This window comes from Natrix helvetica, assembly GCF_964273705.1.
Source record: "Natrix helvetica genome assembly, chromosome: Z".
In the NCBI taxonomy this organism is placed as follows: Eukaryota; Metazoa; Chordata; class Lepidosauria; order Squamata; family Natricidae; genus Natrix; species Natrix helvetica.
The window spans coordinates 109,984,099-110,011,923 of NC_138554.1; the positions used below are offsets into that span (position 1 = coordinate 109,984,099).

Genomic DNA, 27,825 nt, shown 5'->3' on the forward strand with positions numbered 1-27,825 from the left:
ATCACTTCAAAAAATTTAGTAAGGGGTTCTCTGCCCGGATGGGCGTGGGCGTGGCCTAATTGGCCTCCTGCACCACGGCGGGGAGAAGGGCATTTTTGTCCTCCCTGGACTCAAGAGGCTTTCCTCAAGCTTCTGGTAGGGCAAAAATGGCCTCCCCAGGATCCAAAGGACCTCTGTTTTCACCCTTCCCGAACTTCTGGTAGGTCTGTTTTTTGCCCTTCCTGAATCTCCGTGTGTGTCCTACACTTATCTGCATCCAAAAGAGGCCGCATGAGGATTATTGGAAGGGAAGAGGTGGGCAGGGCGGGGCCAGCCAAGAATAGGATTTGTGGGTTCTCTCTGAACTGCACAGAATCTTAGCTAGAGGTTCTCCCGAACCTGTGCGAACCCCCAGCAGCCCACGCTTGCTTTGGATGGAGTTTAATCTTGATAATCCTGGGAGAATGCTAAAAGAATAATGGGTGGGGGCATTCTGGGAGTTGATGTCCAGAGACCTTTAAAGTTGTTGAAGTTGGGAAGTACCACTTTGAGTAAAGGATTGTTTCAGTACACTGCAAACTTAGAAATATATGAGGGGTTCCAGGTGCCCGCACTGATGTTATCAGTTTGGTTAATGAATGGCTGCAAGAAAGCAACCAAGGGCACCTAGGACCTCTCACTTCAACCCCGAGCTACAAATATTCTCCTTTATTAGTTAGAAATATACCTTCCAAGATATTGGGTGAAATGTTTTTCACCTATGGAATTACTATTCATCTTTTTATTTAGTACACTGATCTGAAATTAAATATTAAAATCTATTCAATAAAATTAATGAAAACTCCATGAAATTTCAATGAGGCTTAGCCATGATTAATTTTTTGCCCCTTATTTTATCATGGCATTAAGCCCCTTTACTTTATTTTTTGTTCACTGTTTTAATATGTTAAAGAGTAAGCAGAAACCTACTATTTCTAAACAGTAACTAAGGATGACTTGTTTAGCTATATGAAGGCCAATGATCCACATCTATATTCTGCATATTTTCTGGAAACATACCTAGGAAATACCCCAAAAATACTTGGACTAGATGGGTGGCACATACTTTCTAATAATAAATAAATAAATACTTACTCTTTCGCCACTAGCACCAGCAGGTCCTGGGGCACCAACAGCACCAGGGGCTCCCTGAAAACCAAACAGAATAATTAGATCTCAGTGGTATTTTTGTTGAGATTAGTATATAAGGTAGTCCTTGAATTATGACCATAATTCAGACCAGATTTCCAATGCTAAGCAAGGTGATTGTTAAGTGAGTCATGCACAATCCTTTTTGCCACAGTTATGTGAATCATAAATGTGAATTGCTAAGTTAATCATGTAGTTGTTAAATAAATCCAGCTTCCCCCACTGATGTAGCTTGTCAGCTGGGAAGATTACAAATGGCAATGACATGATTTCAGGAAGTTCCAACAATTGTATATACAACATGCCAAGCACCTCAATTTTGATCCAGTGACTGTGGGGATACTACAATGGTCATACGTGCGAGGACTGGTCATAAATCACTTTTTTAGTCTTCTTGTAAATTTACTATCAGTAAACTGATAGTATTAAGCCCCCAATAAGGACTTAAAGGGTAGTTTAATATAAAATACTACAGTTTTTTTTTAAAAAAAGAATTTGATTTTTTTTCAATTCTAATAACACCCCTCTTCCCCAAATGTTCCTAACTTTCCAAGTAATTTTAAATAAGTTTAATTTCACAGTTTCCATAAATAGAATACAATCATTCTGTATTAAAGTGCAATCTGATCTAAATCCTAAACAATTTATATGCTTTTTGCCACTGATTTTAGGCTAAGATCACTTAAGGGTAAGGCCAATTTCATGCAGTCTACATTTTAAAATTCTAGCTGGCTTTCATGTTGTAGTTGCTGGAAGAATTGCACAGTTCCTTGGAAATAAATTAAAGACGCATGCTTACCCGTGAACCATCTCTTCCTGATGCTCCAGGATCTCCTCTGAAGCCAGATGGACCCTGAAATAAAACACAAATTTTGATTATGCCTACATAATGTGGGATGCTTTATATCATTCTGATTTCCAAACAAATGCTGAGGAACAGTTTAACCCCAAATCCTACATAATCACAACAATGAATGTAGATAGTGATTGAAATTGTCACTGCATCTTTTCTGTTCCAATTAGGATGATTTCTGCTTTTTTAATTTTTGTCTGGGTTAACCATTTCAGCCAATTGATTGATTTACTGGTAAAACAATTCCTCTAATTTGGGTTACAGAAATGTAGTTTCAAAATAACTGTGAACCTTCTAAAGAAATTTCAATATTTCAAATATTCTCAAAAAACAAAATGGTCAGGTTTTTAAAAATTAAGTTCATTATTTTTAAATTCTCAATTATTAAGATGTTAAGAGTTTAACCCTACCCAATGCTGCATTCTCTGACAAGCATGTGGAAAGAGAGAGTTGGAAATGATAGTTTAAATAAATGTTTCTCAACCTCAGTAACTTTTAATATGTGTGGATTTTCTACTTTCAAAATGCCCCAGCCAAGTTGCTGGGACTTTAAATCCACACACATCAGGGGTGGGTTCCTGTACAGGTCGGTAATGGTTCACCTTGTGTGCTTTGTGTGGGCTTTGCGTGGCCCCAAACCCTCTTCCTAGTTCCTAGAGGGTATTTTTCAGTTCTTCTTCTCAGCCTTTTCTCAATATTTGTCTGAAATCTTCCTTAATTTAATTAATCTATTAACCTTTCTTAATATAACATATTGACTGCATAGTTTCACGTGTGTGCCAACCCTCAGAACTATTAAAAAAAACAACAGGTATATTCTAAGCACATTGCTCATGCTGGTACAGCATTGTAGAAGTTGAAGGCTACTTCAGAAATTGAGCAAAAATGTCTTTGATCATGGATCCCAGATTCTGCAGACACACCCAGTTCAATTTCCCCACCACCTTCCCATTCTCCTGGTATCACAAAGTGCTGCAGAGCAAGATTATTGGTGTTTCTTGATCAAGTCCCCGACCTTTAGCAGCAAACTAGACTTTTAGAATGGATTCATTTCTGCACAATGGATAAAATGCAGTACTGCAGATTAATTCTGCTGACTGCCAACTGTGGGCAGTTCGATCCTCATCGGCTCAAAGTTCACTCAGCCTTTCATCCTTCCAAATGAGGTAAAATGAGGAGCCAGATTGTTGGGGGCAATATGCTGACTCTATAAACTGCTTAGAGAGGGTTGTAAAGCTCTGCAAAGCGGTATATAAGTCTATAAATACTATTGCTATTTCTGGTCATGTTGGGATGTTCTGATGGCAAGCTACGTGCACTACTGTTGAGCTATAGCTCTCTCCCTGCAGAACACTGATGGTAAATTGTGTATTCTTAATTGTGGGATAGCTTTCTTTTACCTTTTCACCTTTGCCGCCTGGGCCACCAGCAGCGCCTCTCTCACCATGGACTCCACTAGGACCAGATGGGCCTGCAGTACCAAGTGCACCGACAGATCCAGGTTCACCCTAAACAAGAAAGGAAAAAGTTTTAAGGACTCAAAAGAAAACCAGGCAAGGTTTTTCCTGCTACTCTCATTTGTTACTTTTCCAAAAAAATCAGCATTAAGGTATTTAAAGAAAAAGCCAGTGGGATGTAAGGGTTAAGATGCTAGACTAAGAACCAGAAGCCAGACGAAGACTCTAGCCCAATCAATTGTCTCATCCTAGACTGGAATTTTTTTTAAAAAAAAGCTGTTTAACAAACTTGTACTGGACCAACATAATAAATTATGGTCCATAACCTGCAATGGTTTTATTGGTTGTCGTCGTCGTCATCAATAGGTTGAAGGGCATTTTTATCCTGAATTCTTCAAGCGATTAGAATTGGATGAATATATATTAACTATGTATTTATGCTAAACATATATCAGTGGATCTCTGATAGATAAATTGTATTCACTTCAGGTTGTTTTACATTTCATAGGGATTTAATCCAGAATAGATGACAAAAATAGATTACAGAAAAATGCAATATTATTTCTTTTTATAGTAGGAGCAGGTGGGTCTTGCTTTCCCTGATCAAATTCAGCAAAGCGGCAATATTTAAAATGAAATGTAGTAGACTGTCAGTGAAAGCTACTGACATGTTTCGTTTCCCTTTTCTTCCTCCTCAACACCCCAGGGGAAGTTGTCATTCCTAGATGACCCCTTTTTGTATAGATCAGCTGATGCAGAAGACTTCCAAGTCCCTCTTATCGCAGAACAGTTCATCACTTTTATATTACAAGATGTTATTTAAACAAAAACGAAATGTGAACCTTTGAAAGCATGTGCCCAAACTTTTTGAAATAGAACTTTCAATGTTACACATATAGCATTTTAAAGTTCTGTTGTTAATTGAAAGTAATAAAGCCCATGCTAAAAAAAAACTAGAGCTATATTGTTTCCCCATCTAATTGTTTGATGTTTCCCAGTTGCACATTCTGTACATTGCAAAATTTTACAGAAGACATGCTAAAATCTGTCATTTTCACAATGAAGATTTGGTGCTTTAGAAATAATGTCGATGTTGTTGCTCTCTCTGAATCAGACTGGATTCTTCCCACAGCACCTTCACACTGCCCCCTCCTGGATTTAAGAAAAATAGCAACTCTTCCTTCTGCCTTACCTTATTACCATCAGCACCTGGTGGACCTGATGGGCCACGGCTTCCCAGAGGGCCTGCAGGACCAGCAGCACCGCTTTCACCTGGTGCACCACGTTCACCCTGAAGGAAGCAGATTAGTATAAAGTAAATGGCAATCCGGGACCCTGAATCTTATTAATGCAGAAACTGAAAAAGTGTATGTTATACTTGTTGGTTCATATAGATGTCACAGCTACTTCAGATGGTTTAGATTTAACTGTGCCAATCTTTGGTCTTTTGAACTTAATCTAGAGACTGGCAGGGGGCACTTTAACAAGCCTTGTTAAATTATATATATATAATTTCCAGAAATTCTTCAAATTACTTTTGATCTAGAAATGAAATTCCATTAGACCAATGGGATTCACTACCAGTTTTGCTCAAAAGTACATCGAAGATTTATCTCCTAGTTAGTTAATGCCTTAATTTTTCCAATGTGACCTACCATTTTGCAAAACTAAAGATTAATATCTGTACAGGTTATCTATCTATCTATCTATCTATCTATCTATCTATCTATCTATCTATCTATCTATCTATCATCTATCATCTATCTATCTATCATCTATCTATCTATGTATCTATTTATCTATCTATCTACTATCTATCTATCTATCTACCTACCTACCTACCTACCTACCAACCAACCTACCTACCTACCTACCTACCAACCAACCAACCACCCACCCACCCACCCACCCACCCACCCAACCAACCAACCAACCAATCATCAGTGGGGTCTGAGTTGTCCATAAAAAGTATTTAATGAAAGTACAACCACATATAGGAAATGTTGGGGCTTACAGTACTTATTTACAGTTTTAATTTGTTCTGGGTCCTACTAAATGTACATTACACACTAAATTTATAAATCACATTAAATAATAAAATAGAAATATTATCTCAATATTTATATTTCCCTGTAATAATCTTTAGAAAATGATTACAGTCAAGTTTAAAAAAAATCTAACTATATGATAGAACTACTTTTCTACCTAGGAACTCATGTTAAAATATTGCTTTCTACAAGATAAGGAACTTACATACTCTCATACACTTTCAAATTATAGTATAATACTACCTAATACTATATTCTATTGTATTTCAAATACAGCAGGAAAAAAAATACTAAAATATAGAAAAGAATATACTTACTCTTGAGCCAGCAGGGCCAGGAAGTCCAAAGTCACCATGAGCACCCTAGATGCAAAATAAAGATTTGTTAACACATTCTTTAAAAGGATTTTTTAAAATCACTTTTTCAGAATTCATATGATATTCAGGGATCTAAAGATATTTTCCTCCAGAAAGATAAAAGGCAATAGATATTCTGAGCAAAAGAAAGACAATCAGCTGACTAAAAGGAGTAAAACTAGATTATACCTTTCTGCAAGTTTTTCTGTACTTCAGTAAAATGCATTGTACAGTTCAGAATAACTTGTGAATAATTTTAGTTCAGCCCTTGGCCACTAAAATGCTGTTTGGTACTGCAGGAAGAGAACAATATTTGTGGTTTTTTTTCAAATGCTGTTTGACTTTATGGCAGGATATGACATTTGTGTGGCAGAATATGACATTTCTGGCAGAACATGACATTTATGTGGCAGTACAATTTTCTCTAATCTGGTGTCCTCTAGAAGAATTAGGGCTACAATCCCCAGATTATCATTTAGTCTGGCTAAATGCCATTTGATTTGGGAATTCTAGGAGTCTTAATTCTCCTGTAGCTGGAACTGGAAGCTATGGAAGACGTGATAGTTTGAGGGATGTCAAGTGAATGGCTACTCAAGATTCAAATTCTCTTTAAGATTTTGAATGATGCTAGGTCAGACAGACTTTTCAGGGTTCCTGTGAGATTCACTCAAGAATATTGCAATGCTTAGTCAATCTTTGCTGATCTCAAAAGTGAATTAATGCTGGTTATGATTATTACTTGGATTTTCTGGCAGGAAATTCCCACATTAGGAAATGGGAAAAGGTTCTAAGGGGCTGCAATATAGCAAACCAGTTTTGTATTGTTGGCATGAAAATTACATGGACAAATCAGTGAAGTCACCAGCTGGTTTCAAGGAATACAAGGAATCAGAAAACTTTACTCTTAATTGTGAGATTAAAAGGAAGGAAAACTCTGGAAATAAAGAATGACTTCTGTCCAATGTATATGTTACTTGTTGAAGGCTGTCTGAAAATAAACTAAGCTGGTGGATTTGTTTTAATAGTCCCTTTTTAAAACCCAGCATTTTGTTTTCCCTTTCACAGAACAAAAAGAAGTAGTAAGTTTGCTTTTCCAACTTGCCAGAAAATGGGTAGGTATATGATATCCACTTCATATGAAAAAGGGGGAATTTAAAATAATGCTGAAGAAATATTTATCTGCTTGGCATGCCATTTTCACTGATTTTAGTGCACTTTGATTATAGCAGAGAAATAGAAAACTCACTGCTAGGCCTCAGACACTTTATGAAGTATAATATGTCTTCCCAAGGGACATAATCACTCCTTTAATCTCTCCATTCTGTGTATAATTTCTTAATGGCTCCAAGATCTGGGGATGATGGAAGAGCCTTGAAAGAGTCCAGACTTGGGAAGACCAAACTACTGAATACAATCTGCAGTTTATCCAACGCATGTTAAAAACAAAACTGTGTTAAATCAAAATAGAATTTTCTTAATTAAACCATGAGGGATAATCTGTATTACTTTACTACTTACCCTTTCACCTGGTTTGCCAGCTTCACCAACTGCACCAGAGGGACCAGGAAGACCCTATAGGAAAATAAATGAACAGATGAAGGAAAAACAATTTCCTGTCATTTGTTTATGTGCTGTTTGTGTTTATGTGTGTATAGGGAAACCACAGGTCATGCTATAAAATAAATATCTTCATCTGTTCCTATTACTGTACTCTATTCCAGGGTTCCCCAACTCTTGGTCCATGGACAGGCACCGCTCCACAACATGCCAGAAACTGGGCCATGCAACTAAGCATAGCCCCATCTGTGGGATGTAGGCAGCATACTAAACCACACTACCTCCGGTCCACAGAAAAACCCCTCTCCATGGTACCGGTCTGTGGTGCCCAAAAGTTTGGGGGGACGACTGCTCTATTCAATCTTTCCTTGTAAAACCAGCCTTCTACATGAAAGTAATCACTATTTATGAATCTCAATTTCTTTGCTGGTTTCTGATTTCCCTTCCTAAGTCCTTCCATGTCTTGGCTTCATCCATTAAGCCTGCATATGGTGAACATGACAATATAGTACTTCAAATCTGACTAGAAAGAGATGCTTCAAAATGCCTAGTGATGTCAACACAGTGACTCGCCAAGCAAATCTAATTTCTTAATAAACTTCCAACCAGATGAAGTTTATTGCAAAAGACCTCTTCTGAAATGAATTGGAGGCACTGCAGAGTCCTACACAGCAAACATGTGTTTATATATTGTCAATCAAGAACAGTGTCTTCAATCCCTGCAATCTGATTATCTTTGAGTCACTGAAGCTTAGTGACTTGAATTCTATGCATGCCTATTTTTAGTACTTGCAAGTGTACCTTGCAAGATATGATCTAACCAGCAATGTAGATTCAGTAAAGCATTTGAATTTGCTTGGTAGGATAAAATGCTTGACTATATTTCAGTCATCAAGGTTTGTTGAGATGTTTAATAGCATTTGAACAGCCTTTATTCAATTCTAGTATTACATATCAAGAAAAGGCAATAGTGGATAAAATATAACTTTACTTACTTGGAAGCCAGGAGCACCAGCTGGGCCAGTTTCACCTTTTGGACCTGAATTGCCCTAAATTAAATAATTAAAATTGAAATGCAGAGAAATAAATCATTGACAAAAAAGCATCAAAAGTTAACTAGGATGAATCTTGTACTTACAGTAAGACCAGGTGGACCTTGAGCTCCATTGTTTCCATCAGGACCAGGAGCACCCTAGAACCACAAAGCTTCAGTTGTTCATAGTGTGGACAATCATATTCTAAAACATACACTGAGTTTATTTGGTTGCTTACTTATTTCCATGATTTTTGGTGAAATTACCAAGAGCTGATTTCAACATGATAGAAACTTTGCTTTCAATGAATATGGAACTTTCACTACCATGTTTCCCCGAAAATAGGACAGGGTCTTATTTTCTTTTGACCCCTGAAATAAGCGGTTGGACTTATTTTCGGGGAGATCTTATTAATTTTGAGGTGCAGGAGGCAGCAAGCATGATCACCTCATGGTTGGTACTGTATTGCAATATTTTCAGGGAGGGCTTATTTTGGGGGGAAGGCCTTATCTTAGTCCATGCGCTCAAAAGCCCGATTGGGCCTATTATCTAGGGAGGTCTTATTTTCAGGGAAACAGGGTAGTAGATACGATATGGAAACTTTCAGTATTGTATTATAGAACAGGGGTCCTCAACCCCGGTCTGTGGACCAGCATTGGGATGGGACATATCAGAAAATCTGCCATGCAAACAACAAAGCCCTGTCCACAGGATGCAGGCAGCACATTAAACCATGCCCCTCCGATCCACAGAAAAACCTTTCTCCACGGAACTAGTCCCTGGTGCCCAAAAGGTTGGGGGCCATTGCTATAAAAGATTAGGGTGGCTTAAAATACAATCTGTTAGTGTAGATTGCTTTCCTAAAAATATTGTCTTGGATCCAGAAGATAAGTAGGGAAAATTTTAATTTCTTACAATAAGCTAAAGTATATAGTATAAGGCAGTGATGGCAAACTTTTTAGTGTGCCCAAACTGCGTATGTGCACCTGCCCAAACTGAAATGTGTGCGCGCAAAAACACACATGCGCAGCACAGACCCGCAGACCAGCTGGCTGGTGGGAGGCGGGACATCCCAACACGGGCAGCGCAGCAAAAGATAAGATCTTTTTCTTTCGTGAGCTTCTGTTTTGTCGTTTGCAGGAAAACAGAAGCTATGAAAGAATCACCACGAAGTTCTGGGGGCACAGCAGAGAGAGCTCTGTGTGCCACCTCTGGCATGCGTGCCATAGGTTTGCCATCACCGGTATAAGATATGAAGTAAAATAATACAGATACCTGAATGATGTCTTAGAGGGTACAGTATCTGTTTCTATTTCAGGTAACCATCATTCAAAATGTTAGTTTATGACTACTGCCAGAGAACTTATAAATACAGCAGTCTGTTTTTGTTTTATAAATTATTCAATTATTGTAGGTTCTTAACTTTGTTAAATCATGTTTCCCTTACTAAGTTATAAAGTAGGGTATAAATAGTCTCACTTACCTGTGGACCAGTTAGACCCACATTGCCTCTGTCACCAGGTTTGCCAGGTTCACCCTGATAAAATGAAACACATTTAAATATGTTATGGCATTAAAACTAATAATAGCAACCCCACCACAATACTTGGCTCCAGATTTCAACATTTCTGTACAGTGTCTATAGTTGGCATAGTTGGGCATTTCTTGAGATGCCTGCTCTAGCAGAAGACGTATCATGATGAGCAACTTGAATCTGCTGTTTCTCCTGCTTAAGGTTGCTATCTATTGGCTCATCCTTTCTCAGATTAAGAAATAATGAGCAAATTAGGAATTCTGATAAAAGAACAAGCAGCAATACAGTTTTAGCCTGCATACTCTCACTGGCAAGCAAACAATTGCCAAAGGGATGGCTCCCCAGATAAAACATCCTGAGCTACACTTACAGCCATATGGCCTGAGGAACGTCTTCCCAGTTAAAAAATACATAAAGTGATAATGTATGTGCACAAAATCACATAAATGTTGAATTGAAAGAGAAATGACAAATCATCACTCCTCTAACCAGCTGTTGTATTTATCCAAGGGAGAAGTTGCCTCAAATACATCCAAAGATAACAGTTCCATGGGTCTCCTAAGCAATTTATTACACTGTGGATTTGACTTGATACGTTATCATTAGATTCAGTGCTGTGGATGCATTTAACCAAACATATTTGCCATTTTCTTCCAGTCCAATGGCATTATGTTTATTCACACCGGAGCAAGATTCAGGTGACATGTTTATATGTGTATATAACCATGGAAGAAATGAATACAAATAAATGTTACACCCACACCATTCCTTATCCAAGCATTGGTAAAAAAATAAAATAAAACATCTCTCTCTCTCTCTCTCTCTCTCTCTCTCTCTCTCTCACACACACACACACACACGCACACGCACACCAAAGTGAAAGAAAGAAAGAAAATATAATTGAACCCACCATCAACAATAAGTGGTTTAGAATTAAAATAAGCATTAATCTGAAAATAAATTCCTCATAGTGAGGCTTAGCCCTTTTCTTGGTAAATAATTAAAATGACAAAGGAAAGTAGAGGATTTCATAAATGGGACTGCCAGCTAAATTCAAAGCATTCTTGGATTAGCACAGTGTTGTTAAGTAAGACAAATATGTTAGCACTAGAGTAGTACACTTCTGGTATGCATAGCTGAGGTGCCATTTAGTGGAGTGCCATAAAATTGGTGCTATGAACACAATGTAAATTTCTGTTGTATTATTTGTCAACATCATAATATTCTATTATGTCATACTTACATTTGGACCCTTTGGTCCTGGGAATCCGATATTTCCAGGTTCACCTCGTGGACCGGCTGGGCCAGTTGGACCAGGACGACCATCAGGTCCAGCTGGACCCTGCAGGAAGAAAAGTTCGGATCTTGCATTGTAGTATATAGTTTCACTGCTTCAAATTGGCCGCGAAGACATTTCAGAGTTTATTATTTTGCTACATGGCTGTCTTTATAGCGCTGTCCAGTAGTTTGATACCCCTCCCCCCAAAATTCAAATACCTCCCCCCCCTTCATGATTACATGGAAATGGATCTACACAACTAGAGAAAAATTAATAAATATTAAATTAGTAGCTTTGGCCACACAGCTATTGCTTAGATACAATATACATAAAAATGCAATTCCAGTTCATGACTTAATTATTAATTCTTGTACAATCCATTTAAAAAAAAACAAATCTCAGAAAAATAGGTTTCAAATATTAAAATTTAGTATGAAAACATCAGTATAAAATATAAATGCTATCCAGAAAATGCATTTAAAATATCTATGTCTCTACTGCTCAATCTTTGCAGAGCAAAACAGAAGGGGATACTTACAGAAAGACCTTCTTTTCCAGCCGGACCTGGGCTTCCAGACTGTCCCGGGAGACCCTACATATACATAGATACAGTATTTAGCCTTAACGTGCTTTTGAGTTAAAACTGGAATGGGAAACTTAATTTCAGTCTACATGCATTTTTAAATATGGGCATAAATGTAATATAATGCAGAATTCTCAATCAAAAACTGTTATCTAGAGATGCCCTACTGAATTCAATTAGTTTTATTTGCCAAAATAGTGCAAATATATTTAAAAGTGAAATCACCACTCATTATTCAGTTCAGTGTGAGTTTCTGTGAGGAAAAGAGCATAGGAGGACAACCTAATATAGAGGAGCTTGAAACTTCAGCTTCATATGTCTAAAACATGAAGAGGAGCAATCTGCTTTACTGCGCAGGTATGGGAGGCAGATAAGGTTATGAATCTACAGAAGATCCCTTTACTAGATCTGATAAACATTTTCTTAAAAATGTTTATGTTTTTAAAACTGGCCATTGGGTAAACAAAAAAGCCCATGTAAATTCAGAACGCAGCTGCTATATAAAACTATTCACTGATTTCACAAGATCATCCCTCTTTACTTACTCTTGCACCCATGAGACCAGGTTCACCAGGACGGCCTGAGTCACCGCTGGGACCTTTAGCACCAGCAGCACCGGTAGCACCACGACTGCCAGCTGGGCCCTAGAAAAGAAGAGGCTTGCATTAGGACACAATGCCAGAAATCCACTAGCTGACTTTACAGGGTAAGGTAGCAGGGAGTTTGTTTGTCTAAATTATAAAACTGATTGTAAAAAAAAATTGAAAACTTACTAAACCACCAGCTCTGCCATCAGATCCTGGGAGACCACGAGATCCAGGAACACCCTATAAAAGAAACCATAACTTTTGATCAGAAATGGGAAAAGGCTTCGGTAAACACATAAGGCATTAGCATTTACATTGCAATGGACGAAGGGTATCTCTTTGTTCAGTGGAAGAATAGACATCATGAAAGATCCAAAATGTTAGTTTTCTTGCACTTTATCATTTAAATTGAACTCAGCATGTGGAACTGAAACTAAAAAGTGAGTCTTTTAAATACTCAATTTTCAGTATCTTTTATGGATTATAGCGCAGCAAAAATTTAAAGAACCAGAGCTTTTCTGTGGTATGAAAGATATGATTTCAGCACCATAGGTAGGTTGCAATAAGCATGAATGTATATCTATTATTTCTTTTCATTCATTATTTGTGCCATGGGAATTGCTTCTTTCCTCAGAATCAGTTCAGGTGACTAAAATTATATGTTGGGAAAGAAGCAGATCATATCATAATTCATTTCTAAGGTTGTGAAGATTTGGAGATGGTCCACTAGAGTTTAACATGCAGCATATTATCCCCAATTCTCTTATTTAATTGTCTGTGTTTTTCCCTTGGTATCTGGGACCTTTCAATTAGGAACCTGATCCTAAACTGTGTCTTGTTGGACCAAATCCAGAAATTACATGAGCTTGTAAAAAAGCCCCCACATTTTATATATAAAGGAAAAAAGCTTGTTGCCTTTAGGTTGGAATCGGCAGTGCAAAGTGGAAGTCTTTCCTCATTTCATTATTACAGTAAGATAAAAGAGAGATCACCCACTGGCCTCCATTATTGGATGGGAACTGAACTCAGATCTTTCTAGGAACTTCTCACTCCTTAACCGCTACATAATAGGTCTTTCCAATGACCTATTTAGTTTTGTAATTGCTTGGAGACTAAATATGTTTTTCATGAAGGATGCGCACTACAGAATGCTCCCTTATTGATTTTCCCAAGCATTGTTTTTATGGTATGGAAGAAACTTACTCTTAAACCTGCAGATCCTGGCATACCAGAAGATCCAGGTTCACCGTTGGGACCTTTTTTGCCTTCCTCACCAGATGGACCAGCAGGACCAGCTGGGCCAGCAACACCCTATGGGTGGTAAAGAGAGCAGAAAAGTCACTAGTTTGTTAACCCAGGTCACTTGGATGAAAAGTCATTCTGAAAATTAAAGATATTTAATGTCGTTATTAATACTCACGGGCTCACCCTTGTTACCAGTTTCTCCCTTGGATCCAGCGGGACCAGGTTCACCCTAGAACCAAACAGAACATGATATCAGAGGAGAGTATTTTAATTTCTTCTCCTCTAAGTACACATTTTTCAAGAAGAACTGTAATGGGGAAAGTGAACTTTAAAAATAACACACTAAGATGCTCGCCCATATCAATCAAGTTGATTCTGGTTTTGGATTACTGCTTGAATTTTAAGGGAGTGGGCCAAAGCAGGCATCTTTAAATAAATATTCTCTGCTCCTGCCTAATCATTTTAGCAAAATTATATTTCGTTATACTTTGATTTATGGTAATTTGATCAAATGGCTTAGAAAATGTACTCATTCAGAGATCAGAAGAAAGAGATGAGTTGGGAAAAAATAAGAAATGTTGTTTATATACCATGACAGATACTTTAGCTAGGATGTGCTGAATATGACTTCAACCAGTAGTGAACAACATGACTGTGGGATTCCTTTAAATTCTCACAATGTAATGATAACTATATAAGTTTACAGTATGGACTTAAAATGTTAAATGGTGGAGAAATCTTGGTGGAAAATAGGATGCTTATACATTATGCATTTAGGACAGGATTAAGCAACAATAACCTAATAGAGGAGATCGTTTTCCCTATATACCATAATTGTACATAATCAAGTGGTCAGTTGTGAACTTGATTATAGTAGTTAATCAAACATGAAGAAACAACTACAAGGCCTCCTTCATAAAATAGTTGAAAAGAATAGTGCAGAACATCATGAATTCTAGATTTAATAAATTATATATTTTAAAACTTTTTAAAGAGATATGGTCATATTAAATCTAGATGCAGAATATTAAGAATATTGAAAATCTGTCAATTGTGCACCATTTATCCAGAAGATGCGGGCAGGCTTAGAGAGTAGATGCAAGTCTAATAGCCAACTAAAACATTCAGTATTAAAACTGGGCACTTCAGGCTTTGAAAAAGCAGCAAATACAAAAGGGTTTAAGTGCATTTAAGGCAACTTACAGCAAGTCCTCGTGCACCAGCTGCACCGGAGGCACCAGTTGGACCAGGTATACCGCGAGGACCAGGCAGGCCGGGAGCACCAGACACACCAGGAAGACCCTGTCCAAAGAGAAACAAAAAAAGGAAACCACATTATAATGCTAGGATTGTCTTTCCAACCCCAAGAGAGATCTTTCCCATAAGAAAATACATTGATTTCAACACAAGCATACGTACACTAGCACCTTTAGCACCAGCAAGGCCATTAGCACCAGGGTTACCCTAAAAAAGAGTGCAAAATATATGTAATTAATTGAGTTTACAAAAGTATAGGGTCATAATTTCATATTTATTGCGTGCATTTTATTCAACTAAAGCTACTTCCAGAATTCATACTGGCTGGGAGTATTCTGTAGTAATATTGTTGAAGCAGAGTATCAAGTTGGAAATGGTTGCTCTAAAATAGTGCTTCTCAACCTCAGTAACTTTAAGGCATGTGGATTTCCCAGAATTCCACAGCCACATTTATAATGTCAAGGGCAGAGATTCTGTGTCACTTACAGCAGGGCCAACAGGTCCAGCAGCACCGGGGAGTCCAATATCACCACGGGGGCCAGAAGGTCCACTTGGGCCAACATTTCCAGCAGAACCGACTTCACCCTGTCAGAAAGAGATCAGGGACTAATCAGTTTTCAAAGACAGGATAACAGTGTTAGACAGATGTGGTTTGTTTTAGTGCAAATTAGTGATAACTCAGTTTAAATTATCAGCAAAGCTCTACTTTAAAATCCAATTTAAGCTGCTAAATTTGATGCAAATGCCCAATTCTGCATAAATCTATTCCTTCACAGTCTGTCCTATCTCAATGTTTTCAATGGGGCACTGTTTGCAGATGTTATCATGAATTTGTCTAACATCAGTAACATTTCTTTTTCCTTGATGGAGCTTTCCTATTCTATTTGCTAGAATTGAGCTATTCTTGTTATAGTTTAGAGGACAGCTTAAAAGATATTTATACACATGGTTTTATTTTTATATAATTCTTGAAATTTAGTAAAATTGTTAAGTGAGTAGATAAAGTTTAAGTGCTTTAAATCTATCAATTAGTAGAATGTATCAGTGCAATATCACATTGTACCTATCAATGAGATGAAAAATTAATTAATACAGTCATTTTAATATATAATTTATAAAAAATGACATGCATATGACATTTATGTCTCAAGCATAGTATTGTTTGAGAAATCAAAAACCAATAAATATTAAAAACCATATTTATATCCCTACATTTATATTTGTGTCATAGGAACTATTGCATTTCAAAAAAGAGCTTTATACACAGGTACATAATCTTAAATAATTGATTGGTAGAAAAGCAAACAGAATTTTATGGAGCTCTTATTTTATGAAAGAGGGAGAAAATATGGAACTGTGAAAAACAATTACCTCATTTCATTCCACCTTACTTACAATTTTAATTTTGAAGGATACATTACTAGAGTAGCGGCTCTAAAAATCAGTTACCAGATTTGGAAAGTTGATTAACCTAAATGTTTGAAATGGCTACTATGTTGTTACGATCACTGACAAGGCTGCTTTACATCAGAAGCGATGTAATCAACCATATAATCTTCAAAGAAACTTTTAAAGATTCTTTAAAAATGGAGATACACTCATAAAACTTTTTTCTTCAAAAATATAAGTCTAATCAGTTGACAATTGTTATAAGTTAGTAGCTGGAAATCCTCTATTTTCTTCAAAACTATAAAGCCGTTAGATGCTTTTTGTTTGAAAGTTGTTTGTTCTTGATGTATTTGAAGATCTAATGGAGAAGAAGGCTTTTTTATATATTTTCTCATTCTGAAGCTTGTTCATACCTTGGCTCCAGGAGCACCAGGGAATCCAGAAGGACCAGCAGGACCAATAGGGCCCTGCAAGATAAAAGACAAAAGTAAATGGTTAAATATCTACAAGAACCTATCTAAAGCAAAGAAAACAGGAATTAAGTCTGGTACATTTAATGGGGTAGCTAAAATATACTTTATGCCACTCCATTCAATGGAATGGCATAAATATTTTTACTGAAATAATAATTCACTAGCATTAACATAGGAAAGAAAAATTGAGTTGGAAAAACGGTATGAGAAGAAATGTGTTCTGAAATCATTTCAAAATATTTTTGAAGCAGGTGCAGCAGTGATGGGGTGGCACTGCCAGCAAGGAGAAGCTGAAATTGTCAGCCCCTCGAGGGACTTTGGAAGAATTTGTGGCTTAAAAAAAACTAGAGCTTTATACCTATTGAAATATCATGGATTGCAATATCATGGAATACCGGTAAACCACATTCTCCCTCAAGATTCACTACAATATATTGTGAACTACTAACAGAACCTGCTTTTACCTGAGGCTTGTTTCTGCGGACTGTATAGCAACTTAGATGGGTTCTCTGGTTACAGATGACAGAATAAATATGCTAAACTAAAATCCATGTTGGGAAAGTCACGCAATGTATTAGGAGTTTGTGTAAAAATGTGATGTACCTGTTTAAAAATTAAGATATTCTTTATAAATATGAAGGTGTGGTTGTAATCCAATTGTTTCTCAAATTATCCAGGAAGAAAACATGCAATTTTAGCTGAACAGTCTGTAGAAATTCCCTGAGAACAAAACTTGATAATGTTTCATTTCCAAAATGCCAAGAAGTAATACATGTCTTAAACTGTGGTAATTCAAAATCACTCTTTAAATATGGCTTTCATTGTTTTATACCACAATAAATATTAGAAAAGTGAAAATCCTTGATACGCATTTGGAAATAACTGAAAATTGCTTTGAAAGTTCCCTGCTATGCACTAAATAAAGGGCAGGGTGATGAGGTGAAATGGATTACAGAGGTAGGCCAGTGACAGTTCACTGATTGCATCATTCAAAGTAAGAACAGGTTGGATAGAAGATAATTGGACTTACAGCAGGACCGACAGGGCCAGCGCTTCCATCACTGCCACGAGCACCCTAAAGAAAATAAATATAATTTTTAAATTTCTGGTATAAAATAAAATAATTACACTCAAAGAAAATAAACACCCTGTTGCTGAGGAAGAAAATAACTTACAACAGAACCGGGAGCACCAACTCTTCCTCTCTCACCAGGAAGACCACGAGCACCCTGAAAGCAAAGTATACATAAATTATTTAATAAGGCATAGTTTAAGCATAAGAATAGTATCATGAAGTTTGTTTAATTTTCTTGGCTATCATTACTGGGAGCAATGCAACTGAGATTAATAAATGATGCTTTAGAATATTTGATAAATTTGATCCTATGCAAGTTATGAAAGAGAAAACACTTACAGCTTGTCCTGGGGTACCATTTTCACCAGCGGCACCAGGTTCACCCTATAAAGAGCAAATACACCTCAGATTACTATGGATATATTTTAAGAAGTGCTAGAAAATTTAGGCTGATGCTTTTAAAATCTAATGCAAAATCATCTTCAATCACTATCTCCTTTCTTTGGGAATGACTCAATAGGTGGGTAATAATGTCAAATCCACTCTTAATCATCTGGTTCATTATGCAGCCAACCATAAGCTTAACAATATTAATATCAAACAAAGCTTTTTAATGTGATACTTAATTATACATTTTCAAACCCTATTAAAAGGACACGATAAATACTGGCTGTTGTCCAGACAAACCAGTCAACCTAGAGTCTCCTAGCAATGGGAGTTCCAATTCAGTCACATTCATATAAATGGGATATTTGTTTGAATGTTTTACTGGCTGAAAGTTAAATATCACAGGGATCAATACATTGCAAGTTATATTTGTACCATCACTGTGTTTCCTAAACAAAATGGAGAAAGAACTGAATAAATTAATGGATATGATTACTTGCCATAAAGTTGATCCAAGATATTTTATTCTCTGACTCTCTCCTTGCAAGATTTTTGAACCTTAATCTCAAGAATAAGTGGTAACCTGTTTATAATAACTTCCAAAGAACAGCCTTGCTCTGGCTTTTTCGTTTCTTAGTATCTAATTCTCATCCTGCATTGATCTAGTTACAAAATTCATTTATTCTAAAGAAAGTAAATACATGATTGCAACACCGTGTGTATATTTGTTGTTCATTCTCACTAAAATTATTTATATATGGGCTTTCTGGAACTGTAAAATTTTTGATGGCTTTTATTTTTTTGAAACAGGATTTGTGCTAAAATCTCTATCTTTTGCTGTGTCCCCTTGTGCTTTTACCTCGATCATACAAGTCTCCAGTACATATTCTCAGAAACTATTCATAGTAATTATATTACCTTGTTACCGGCAGCACCAGGTTCTCCTTTGCGACCATCCAGACCATTGTGTCCCTATTATGTAGAAACATTTACTTTTATGAAATATAAATAAAAAATCTGGAACAATATTTTTTAAATAAGGCATTCAAAGAGGGAAGCGTCTACACGTTCTTTAGATGACACCTTCAAGTTTATAATTTCATAGTTCCTCTGTTCACCCCTTTCTTCCCTCTTGGATGCATGAATGGAATTTTATAGAAAGCATGAGCACTATCATTTCCTGCATTTCTTCCTTTCCAAGATAACTGATTAGGGTGGATTGCTGATGTCTCACTGAACTCTTTGCTGACATTATTAGGAAACCAGCGCTTTAAACATTCTCCTGCGTAGTGTAGCTAAGCGGGGTACATAACCAATGGTTATAGTCAGTTCTGATCTGTATGAATGCTATTGCTTCTGACAGGTACAGGGAATAGAATAAATGCCAATTCTCTTATTAACAACAAAGGCTGCACTTCATAGTTGCAGTAAATATATTACTTTCTGTCCAATTGATGATTCTCCAATTCTAGTTTCTTACAGCAGTTCATGATGACAACATCTATAAATGTGCTCTAAAATTTTGGGAGTTACTTGCACCTCTGAAGAAGAGTTGTACATATTATCTTCTAAGGTGTCACTAATTTAATAAGTTCCCTCATGTCTCTATAAAACACTCACCCTTAATCCTTTGAATCCAGGCAGACCAGGAGTTCCAGGAAAGCCTCGAGCACCCTTGAAAATAACACAGGAGAATAGGTTTAATTTGTGTAAATAACTTGTTTACACAACATGTAAAACAGATATAAAGAGACTAGTTAGGAAAGTGATTTATCTGAAGAGGTAGCGTAAGACCTTCAGTATCCTAAGATAAGTTTACAAATCGAGTATCTTATCAAATGAGGTTGAAAAATGTCTGTGCTTTTGTGGGATTAACAATGCAAAATATAAGAGTGTTGGTCAGAATACTGATCCGGTCTCTTTATTTTCTGATTTTCTACAAATCGTGTGAGAGAAGTTCAAACACCATTGTTCTGCTCACTTCTGAGAGGTTGTGAGTTCAACAAAGCAACTTTCTGAGCTTTTAGAATTAAAACAATTATGCATGTAGTTTAGAAAGGGGTGCTTTCTTTTCCAGAAATATTTGTGAGGCCTCCAGCTTTATTGAGTTGCTCTACAGGCAATATTGCTAGATCCAATGTATGAGCATTGATCAGCATCACTGCAGTAAGTACTGATTACAGAATTACTGGCCATGCAGAGGAAGTGACAGATGGATAGTGAGTGGGCCAAGTTTCATCTCCTGCCAGCATAGCAAACCATTTATCAGTTTTATTGAGATAGTCACTGGCCCTTCCAAGTGTGAGTATCATATGTGCAAAACTTCCCAGATCCAAGTGGAACTATTTTTTAAAAATTTCATCCAATAGCGTCTGAAGAAAGTGTGATTTTATTCCTTTACCTGGAGATTGAAACTTTAATGTGGAAACAACAGAAAAGGAAGCAAAACTTAGTAGATTCAAAGAATGTGTTCTCCTACTGAACTGTTGCCCCTCTTCTTCATAAAGAACCTTTAGTTGTTAATGATGACTTGGAATATTGAGACATTCCTTCTGGATGGAGTTTGGCTATCTTAAACAACCCCCCCTTCCAATCAGTGGAGACATTAAGCCATTCTGAATGGGAATTCTGGAAGTTAGAGTTGAGCATAACTGAAAGGCATCAAAGAAAACTATCTTTGGAGAAAACTGTTCCAGAATTTCTGTCATTATATGCAATGATGGATTTAGTTATAAATAAAAATTATTTCATTCTCTAATATGGGAGTGAAATATAATATTCACCTGGGGTCCAGAAACACCTCTCTCTCCAGATCTTCCAGGTTTTCCAGGATGGCCCTAAGGAGGAGACAAAAGTTGACTTTTTAATGTGCAAATTAATTAAACATGCATTTAAGAATATAAGCCGAACCTGGCCCATTTATTCCAGGGGTTTGTTCCCACAATAGCCAACCAAATGCCCAAGATAATTGCTAGTCTCCCAGCAGATGGCTTTCAGTGCCATTGATCCCCATGACTTCCATGAATTGGTCTGAACAACTTTTGTTATTTGTTTCTAGGTTTCAAGAAGCATACATTTTATCTCTTCAAAGTTACTTCCTAAATATACAGACAATTTTGTTTTGGTGTCATGAGATTATTCTGCATATTTTACATAATACTATAATCAAGCACATTATAAACTACATCTAGTGAAAATCATGGCTTGTGTTCATGAATACTTACATCTTCACCAGATTTCCCAGGAGGACCCATTGGACCACGAGAACCTTGAGGTCCCTAGTGATAAAAAGTAATAATTTTGAAACCAGACAAGGGGGATTTAAGAGACGTCACTCTTTTTATCCTTCGTTTGAATGGTGACTTAACCAAATCAAAATCACAATTCTGAATCCTTTCTCCCTAAGATGGTTTCTAGATTTCGTGAGAGCATAGCTCCTTATTATGTAGTCCAATTATCCATATTCTTCATTTAAAACTATTCTTCAATTAATAAAAGACAATGCAATGCAATTATTCTAGCTTCCTTTACAGCAAGATCTCATTTCTCACAGGATGTTTTACATATAATTTAGATTCGGAAAGAAAATTCACAAATTCCTGCAAAACAATGAGCAGTAGACTTATGCAGACTGTCAAAAGGGGCATGTTGTGGATGAAATGAAACAGTTGTTTAATAATTAGAATCACTCTTATAGTAGAACACTATTTTACTTACTGCTTGGCCAGGTTCGCCCGGTTCACCTGCAGGTCCTTGGAAGCCAGGAGAACCCTACAATAGAAAGAAGGCATGCTATTCAACATTTGTGAAAAAAAAAAGCAAAGTACATATCTCTCTGTAATAAAGGTACCTGGAGAATAGTTTGGACAGATTCAACCAGTAAACATAGGGCCCAGTGACCCCACGATGATTTTTGGAAAACCTCCTATGGTCAAGCTGTGACCATGCGGAATTATTGGAATCAGATTATTAGTATTATTTAATAAATTTACCATATTTTTCGGAGTATAAGATACATCTTTTTCTCTCAAAAAAGAGCTTGAAAATATGGGTGCATCTTATAAACCGAATACAGCATTTTTTGCCTCCTGAAACCCCGCCCCTTTCACCAAAATGGCCGTGCATAGCCTCTTGGAAGCTTTGAGAGAGCTCCTGGGGGCTGGGAAGGGCAGAAATGAGCAAAAAATGGGCTTGTTTTGCTCAATTTTAACCCCCCCCCATCCCCAGGAGCACTCTGTAAGTTTCCTAAAGGCTATCCATGACCTTTTTTTACGAAAAACGGGCCCATTTTTTCTCATCCCACCCCCAGGAGCATTCTGTAAACCCCCTAAAGGCTATTCATGCCTTTTTTGGGGGGGAAAAACAGGCCCGTTTTTGCGAAAAACGGGCCATTTTTGGGTGGTTTGCAGAGTGCAAAAACTTTTTTAAAAATTTGCCTCTTCAAAACCTTGGTGTGCCTTATACTCCAGTGCGTCCTATACTCCAAAAAATATGGTATATGCTGCTCCTCTGAAGGTTCCAGTCAATTTTTGAGAGGTTGAGATTGCTCTCCTCCCTACCACCTTCCCAGACGAAGAGATATGTGACCCAGAAATACTGATAATAAAGGAGAATGCTACTAATCTGTTTAGACAGAAAGAACACTCCAAATTATTCCTATAATTTGAGATGCCAAGAATTCATTCTCAGGAGGGCTGTGACTAGGTCTTGCATTGTATTAAGCTATGATTTATTTTAATCACATGTTGTGATTCATACTGCGCTAAGCATAAACACTAGTTTACAAACCCCAGTGGCTAAATTTATACTGTGATAAAACTACACTATGGTTAAGTAAGTGTGTTAAGCCAGCCATTGTATACTTCATATTTCCTAGGAATAGTTAAGCTTAAATGGGGAAGTAGGCAAAATAGAATAATCAAACAAGGATATGTTTTTCTACCATGGCAGAAAATTTAGATAAATTCTGTCATGTTATATTTGATCATCAATTGAGGATTATAATATGGAACTTGCCAATGTGGAACAGTGTGGTCACACTACAGGTAACAGAGTCATTCATATTGGCAACTCATGCTTTTGACAGCTGTAGCTTATGAAGCTCCTTTCCTATCAATAGGAGGGATCAATAGGAGGGATTAGAGTATACTTACAGGGGCTCCATTGGTTCCAGGTGGGCCTCTAGGTCCCATTAATCCCTGAAAAGGGGTATTTTAAAAGACAGAAGTCATATAAGATAAGACATTGAATAATCTCTCATGAAATATACAGCAATAATTTGTCTACAGCTGAAGTATAAACAAATAGTATTATTCACATTAAAAATAACAATGAAGGTGATATCTGAGGATTGTTGGATTTGAGATCCAACATAACCGAAGACTTTGTTTACTGTAATCATTGAGCTAATTTTTTTAAAAAAACAAAAACAAATATTGGCTTATTCTTTCTGTGTAATAGACTGTTAATACAGTATTAATGAAAATATGTTTAATCCGTACATTGGTCTATCTAATTTGAATTTAAACACTACACTATTTTGGATTAGAGGAGAATTAAATTTGCATTTTAGTTTGGCTTTGTCTAAAACAAGGGTGTCCAAACTTAGGAACTTTAAGACTTGTGGACTTCAACTCCCAGAATTCCCCAGCCAGCCATAAAGGCTGGCTGGGGAATTCTGGGAGTTGAAGTCCACAAGTCTTAAAGTTCCCAAGTTTGGACACCCCTGGTCTAAAAGAAAATAAATGCTTTTTTCCATCATGAAATTTTTGCATGATCCCCTGCTGTTGTTGCTGCTAACCTTACTGCTTACTTCTTTTGAAGAATGAATATTTTTAATGGGAGACACAGTTTTTGATTCCACAAATTGTACACTTTGAACTGGATTAGATATGCATGGATCCCAGTGGATCTCACTTTGCTAGAAATGCAAATAAAAAGCAATAGTGTACTGTTTTCTAATAGTTCTTGTCAAGCATGGTATGAGCTTGTCAAATATAAGAAAAAGTATATAAAAATGAAATGTAATAGCAACCCCAGAAGATGTCTTGTAATTTCACACATATAATTCAGTAAACTGACAAAATTTTTGCCTTTTATTCAGAACATTTCATCTATACCTAGAAGACATTAATAGTTGGCTGGATGTCTGGCTTAAATATCATTTTTGTAACTGGCCCAAAGTCTTTTAAAAATTTGTTTTACAAAAAAAAAAAATCAACAAATTTCTCCCCCCTTTCCCTTTTTCTTTCCTGGCTGATCTGCATCTCTAAGATTTTTAGCTGTATGAACAAAAAGACAGAATGGTCTCCTAATAATCCTGTAGATAGAAAGTCCTACATCATTGGGGTTTGACAAAATTGAAAATACACCATAATAAGAAAGGACTCTTCAACTCGAGTAACAGGTGCTGCTGCTAGATCAAAATTCCTTCTTTTCTCCAAAGCCCCATTAACTTTTTGAATCTTCTCTAAAGTTGAGAATTGGAAAATAAGTTTCTTCTGCAAGAATAAAACCTGTTTGGCTTATATTATAATAATAATGTGTGCAGCCCATTCCTTTCTCATTCTGCTCTTTTAGTTTAAGAGACTAGACACTTTCATTTATTATATGTATAAACTTAGTTTTTCCAATCCAGGAACCTTGGTTATATTTCCTAATAACTACAATATGGCCTCGATCTGAACATTAATTAAAAGAGTAATGTTCTCAGTGCAGCTTCCTTCCTTTCTTCTTCTTCTTCCTTGATTTGCCCCAAATGTCTCTGTGACATGGGAATAGTGGTCTCTCCATACAATGTGGAGTGAGATGTCAGGAAAGAGAGAAGCTGCTCAGGGAGATCACTCTGAGGTGAGATAATATAAGGGTGTTTCTCACATAATCCTTGCCATGGCAATGTTTCCAGTTCCCTAGAGACATTAAGTTTAGTGGCCACAGGTAACTGAAAGGGAGAAAGCATGAATATTTTTTTTTCTTTTTGTGAAATTTCCTAAGTGTATTTATGTTAAAGTTTACATGTTTGTAAAAGGCAAACCTAAGTAAACGAATATTAATATTCTCTCCCTTTCCCCCCAGCGGGCCACGTTTCCGATTATGTCTCTTGTTCTATAGTTGGAACTGATATTATATTACATTACTTGTGACAATATTTATTTATTTTGCCTTTATTATTTTTTAAATATATAACTTAAGTCGGCAAATACATATTCCTGATTCTATTTTCCTTACAACAACACTGTGAGGAGTGGTTATGAGAGAAAATGGCTGCCCCAAAGTTCCCTAACTGGCTTTCAGGCATAAGATAGGAGTTAAAATCATTGTTTCCTGGTCTGTAGCTTGGTGCTTAACTGCTAGATAAAACTGGCTTTAAATATACTGGATTAAGTAATAAAAACTTTCCCTACAGAACAAGTTAAATAGATTATGATTATCTTCAATGAGATCCAAGAGGTCATATCTACTGATACATTTTACTATATTAAAGGCCATCCAGCTCAGTTATTTCCAATAAATGACAAGAATTATGGTATTCTTGGTGTGCTCTGAGCTTGGTTAGGCACTGGTTACCTAGTTTAGTAATGAAACATCTGCATGAAAACAACCAAATTGATGTTCACCAGAGAACATCAAGAATCTCTTCCATCGGAAGAATATTTTAATGCAATAGAGAACAGATTTCATGTGACAATCTCATTCCAAAATATGTAGACAAAGGGGATGGGTGAAGTTCATAAACTAGTGCAGATTTCCCTGTCTTTTGTCTTCTTAATAAGTTGAGATTTTATGTGGGGATTTTGAGAGTCCTGATGCAAATGAAGGCCACTTAGTTGGGGAAATATACATCTAAAAACTGTGTCTGTGTTTCCAATTCCACCTTATGTTATTACTGCAAACTTTAGAATATTACTATGCAACAAATGACATCACTACTGAATGTATGCCACATCATATTTTAGTAACATAACTTGGCTGGTTAATTTAGAAGATTAATTTTATGTTCCAATTCATTGGGACATTTCTTTAATTTGATGATCCAATTCATTAGGACATTTCTTTAAACACATGTATGAAAGGAAACAGAAAATATCTGTAAATAAACTACCAAGCATGAGGAAAGTTGGAGACAACTGATAACCATAATATCATTGCTCAAAAGCTTACTTATCACAAGCCAATTACTACATATGTCTTTCTGGTCAAATAAGTATAGATAGCATTAAGTATAGGACATGATTCTAAGCCAAGTTATTGTCTTTTTCTGAATTGTATATTTTCAAGCAATGCTGGCTTCCTGCTTTGGAGGTCCTTTGGTATAATATCCTTTCCTAATCTGGAAGAAGCAAAATATGTACATTGAAAATTCACTTCTTGTACTGCTTTGGGGATCTTTTGTTTAGATCCTGCATCTCTTAACCAAGTATTATCTTTCCTACATTATTAATGAGTGCTGTATTCTCATAGGTTCATGTGTTTGTAACATATAAGAAGAGAAATGCAGTATTAGAATTTGATATCAAAACCACTTCAATATTTGGAACACTTATGAAAGTGGGAATCTCTTAATGAAGGGATGCAAAGAAAGTTCATTGACTCACAGTGAGCAAAAGTGTTATATGCATGGTTTCATAGTATTTCTAGATAGATTTCCAAAAACTCTGCAAATTTCTAGATTTCTGTAAATTCAGCTGTTGAATATCACAATTATACAAACTTTTGCTCTGTAATACCTATTATATTTTGTAGAGGACAGTTTTGACTGCTGTACACAAAGCCAAACACAGTTTGGATTCTAATGGTATTTGAAAAGCCAAAATGGGCTCCATGCTTCACTAACCTAATTTATGTTGAGTTGCACCACAGAGCAGAAATGCAATTTTGGGAAGCCTTGTTGCAGATTTCATTTTGCTTTGTTGGAAGTGCCCACTGAATACAATTTGGATATGTGTGAAATGAAACATTTGCTTACCATAGGTCCGGGGCCCATATCAGCTGATTTGGATATGTCATATTGAGCAGCAAAGCTCTGTAAATGAGTAAGAGCAGATATCAACATGACTAAGAAAAGCTATTTTGAACTGGCATTTAATTGTACCTCAAGTCCTTTATACTTATTTTAATGTATATTAAATGTAATTACATGGGAAAAGGGATGACAACTTCATCCTACTAAATGGTATTACATTTTTTATTTCTGTGAGCGTCATCATAAATATTCAACATTACTTTCTGGGGTTTTGAAACCTCAGCTTATCAAATGGCTCTTAAATGGGTAGAGTGAAGGAAGACTGAAGACTGAAAATAGAATAGAATAACAGAGTTGGAAGGAGCCTTGGAGGTCTTCTAGTCTAACCCACTGCTTAATTAGGAAACCTCTATATCATTTCAGACAAATGGTTGTCCAATCTCTTCTTAAAAACTCCCAGTGTTGGAGCATTTACAGCTTCTGAAGGCAACTTGTTGCACTGATTAATTGTTTTAACTATCATGAAATTTCTCCTTAGTTCTAGATTGAAGAACAATATAATGCTTGTTCTTTAAATGTTTC

The 27,825-nt window shown here is 36.5% G+C and overlaps 1 protein-coding gene across 1 annotated transcript in view; it reads right to left on the reverse strand.

Annotated features, from left to right (window-relative positions):
* Positions 1 to 27,825, reverse strand: part of COL1A2 (collagen type I alpha 2 chain) — a 54,578-nt gene that overhangs the window by 17,691 nt on the left and 9,062 nt on the right. Inside the window, exons 6-34 of the mRNA XM_081970665.1 lie at positions 27,247 to 27,303; positions 23,435 to 23,479; positions 21,999 to 22,052; positions 21,506 to 21,559; positions 21,065 to 21,118; positions 19,902 to 19,955; positions 19,200 to 19,253; positions 18,234 to 18,278; positions 17,995 to 18,048; positions 17,850 to 17,894; positions 16,760 to 16,813; positions 15,444 to 15,542; positions 15,120 to 15,164; positions 14,904 to 15,002; positions 13,876 to 13,929; positions 13,659 to 13,766; positions 12,642 to 12,695; positions 12,414 to 12,512; positions 11,824 to 11,877; positions 11,250 to 11,348; positions 9,956 to 10,009; positions 8,577 to 8,630; positions 8,434 to 8,487; positions 7,400 to 7,453; positions 5,843 to 5,887; positions 4,670 to 4,768; positions 3,421 to 3,528; positions 1,967 to 2,020; positions 1,114 to 1,167 (exon numbers count right to left, since the gene is read on the reverse strand). Coding sequence (XP_081826791.1) covers positions 1,114 to 1,167; positions 1,967 to 2,020; positions 3,421 to 3,528; positions 4,670 to 4,768; positions 5,843 to 5,887; positions 7,400 to 7,453; positions 8,434 to 8,487; positions 8,577 to 8,630; positions 9,956 to 10,009; positions 11,250 to 11,348; positions 11,824 to 11,877; positions 12,414 to 12,512; positions 12,642 to 12,695; positions 13,659 to 13,766; positions 13,876 to 13,929; positions 14,904 to 15,002; positions 15,120 to 15,164; positions 15,444 to 15,542; positions 16,760 to 16,813; positions 17,850 to 17,894; positions 17,995 to 18,048; positions 18,234 to 18,278; positions 19,200 to 19,253; positions 19,902 to 19,955; positions 21,065 to 21,118; positions 21,506 to 21,559; positions 21,999 to 22,052; positions 23,435 to 23,479; positions 27,247 to 27,303 — 1,857 coding nt within the window. The remainder of the gene's footprint in view (positions 1 to 1,113; positions 1,168 to 1,966; positions 2,021 to 3,420; positions 3,529 to 4,669; positions 4,769 to 5,842; positions 5,888 to 7,399; positions 7,454 to 8,433; positions 8,488 to 8,576; positions 8,631 to 9,955; positions 10,010 to 11,249; positions 11,349 to 11,823; positions 11,878 to 12,413; positions 12,513 to 12,641; positions 12,696 to 13,658; positions 13,767 to 13,875; positions 13,930 to 14,903; positions 15,003 to 15,119; positions 15,165 to 15,443; positions 15,543 to 16,759; positions 16,814 to 17,849; positions 17,895 to 17,994; positions 18,049 to 18,233; positions 18,279 to 19,199; positions 19,254 to 19,901; positions 19,956 to 21,064; positions 21,119 to 21,505; positions 21,560 to 21,998; positions 22,053 to 23,434; positions 23,480 to 27,246; positions 27,304 to 27,825) is intronic.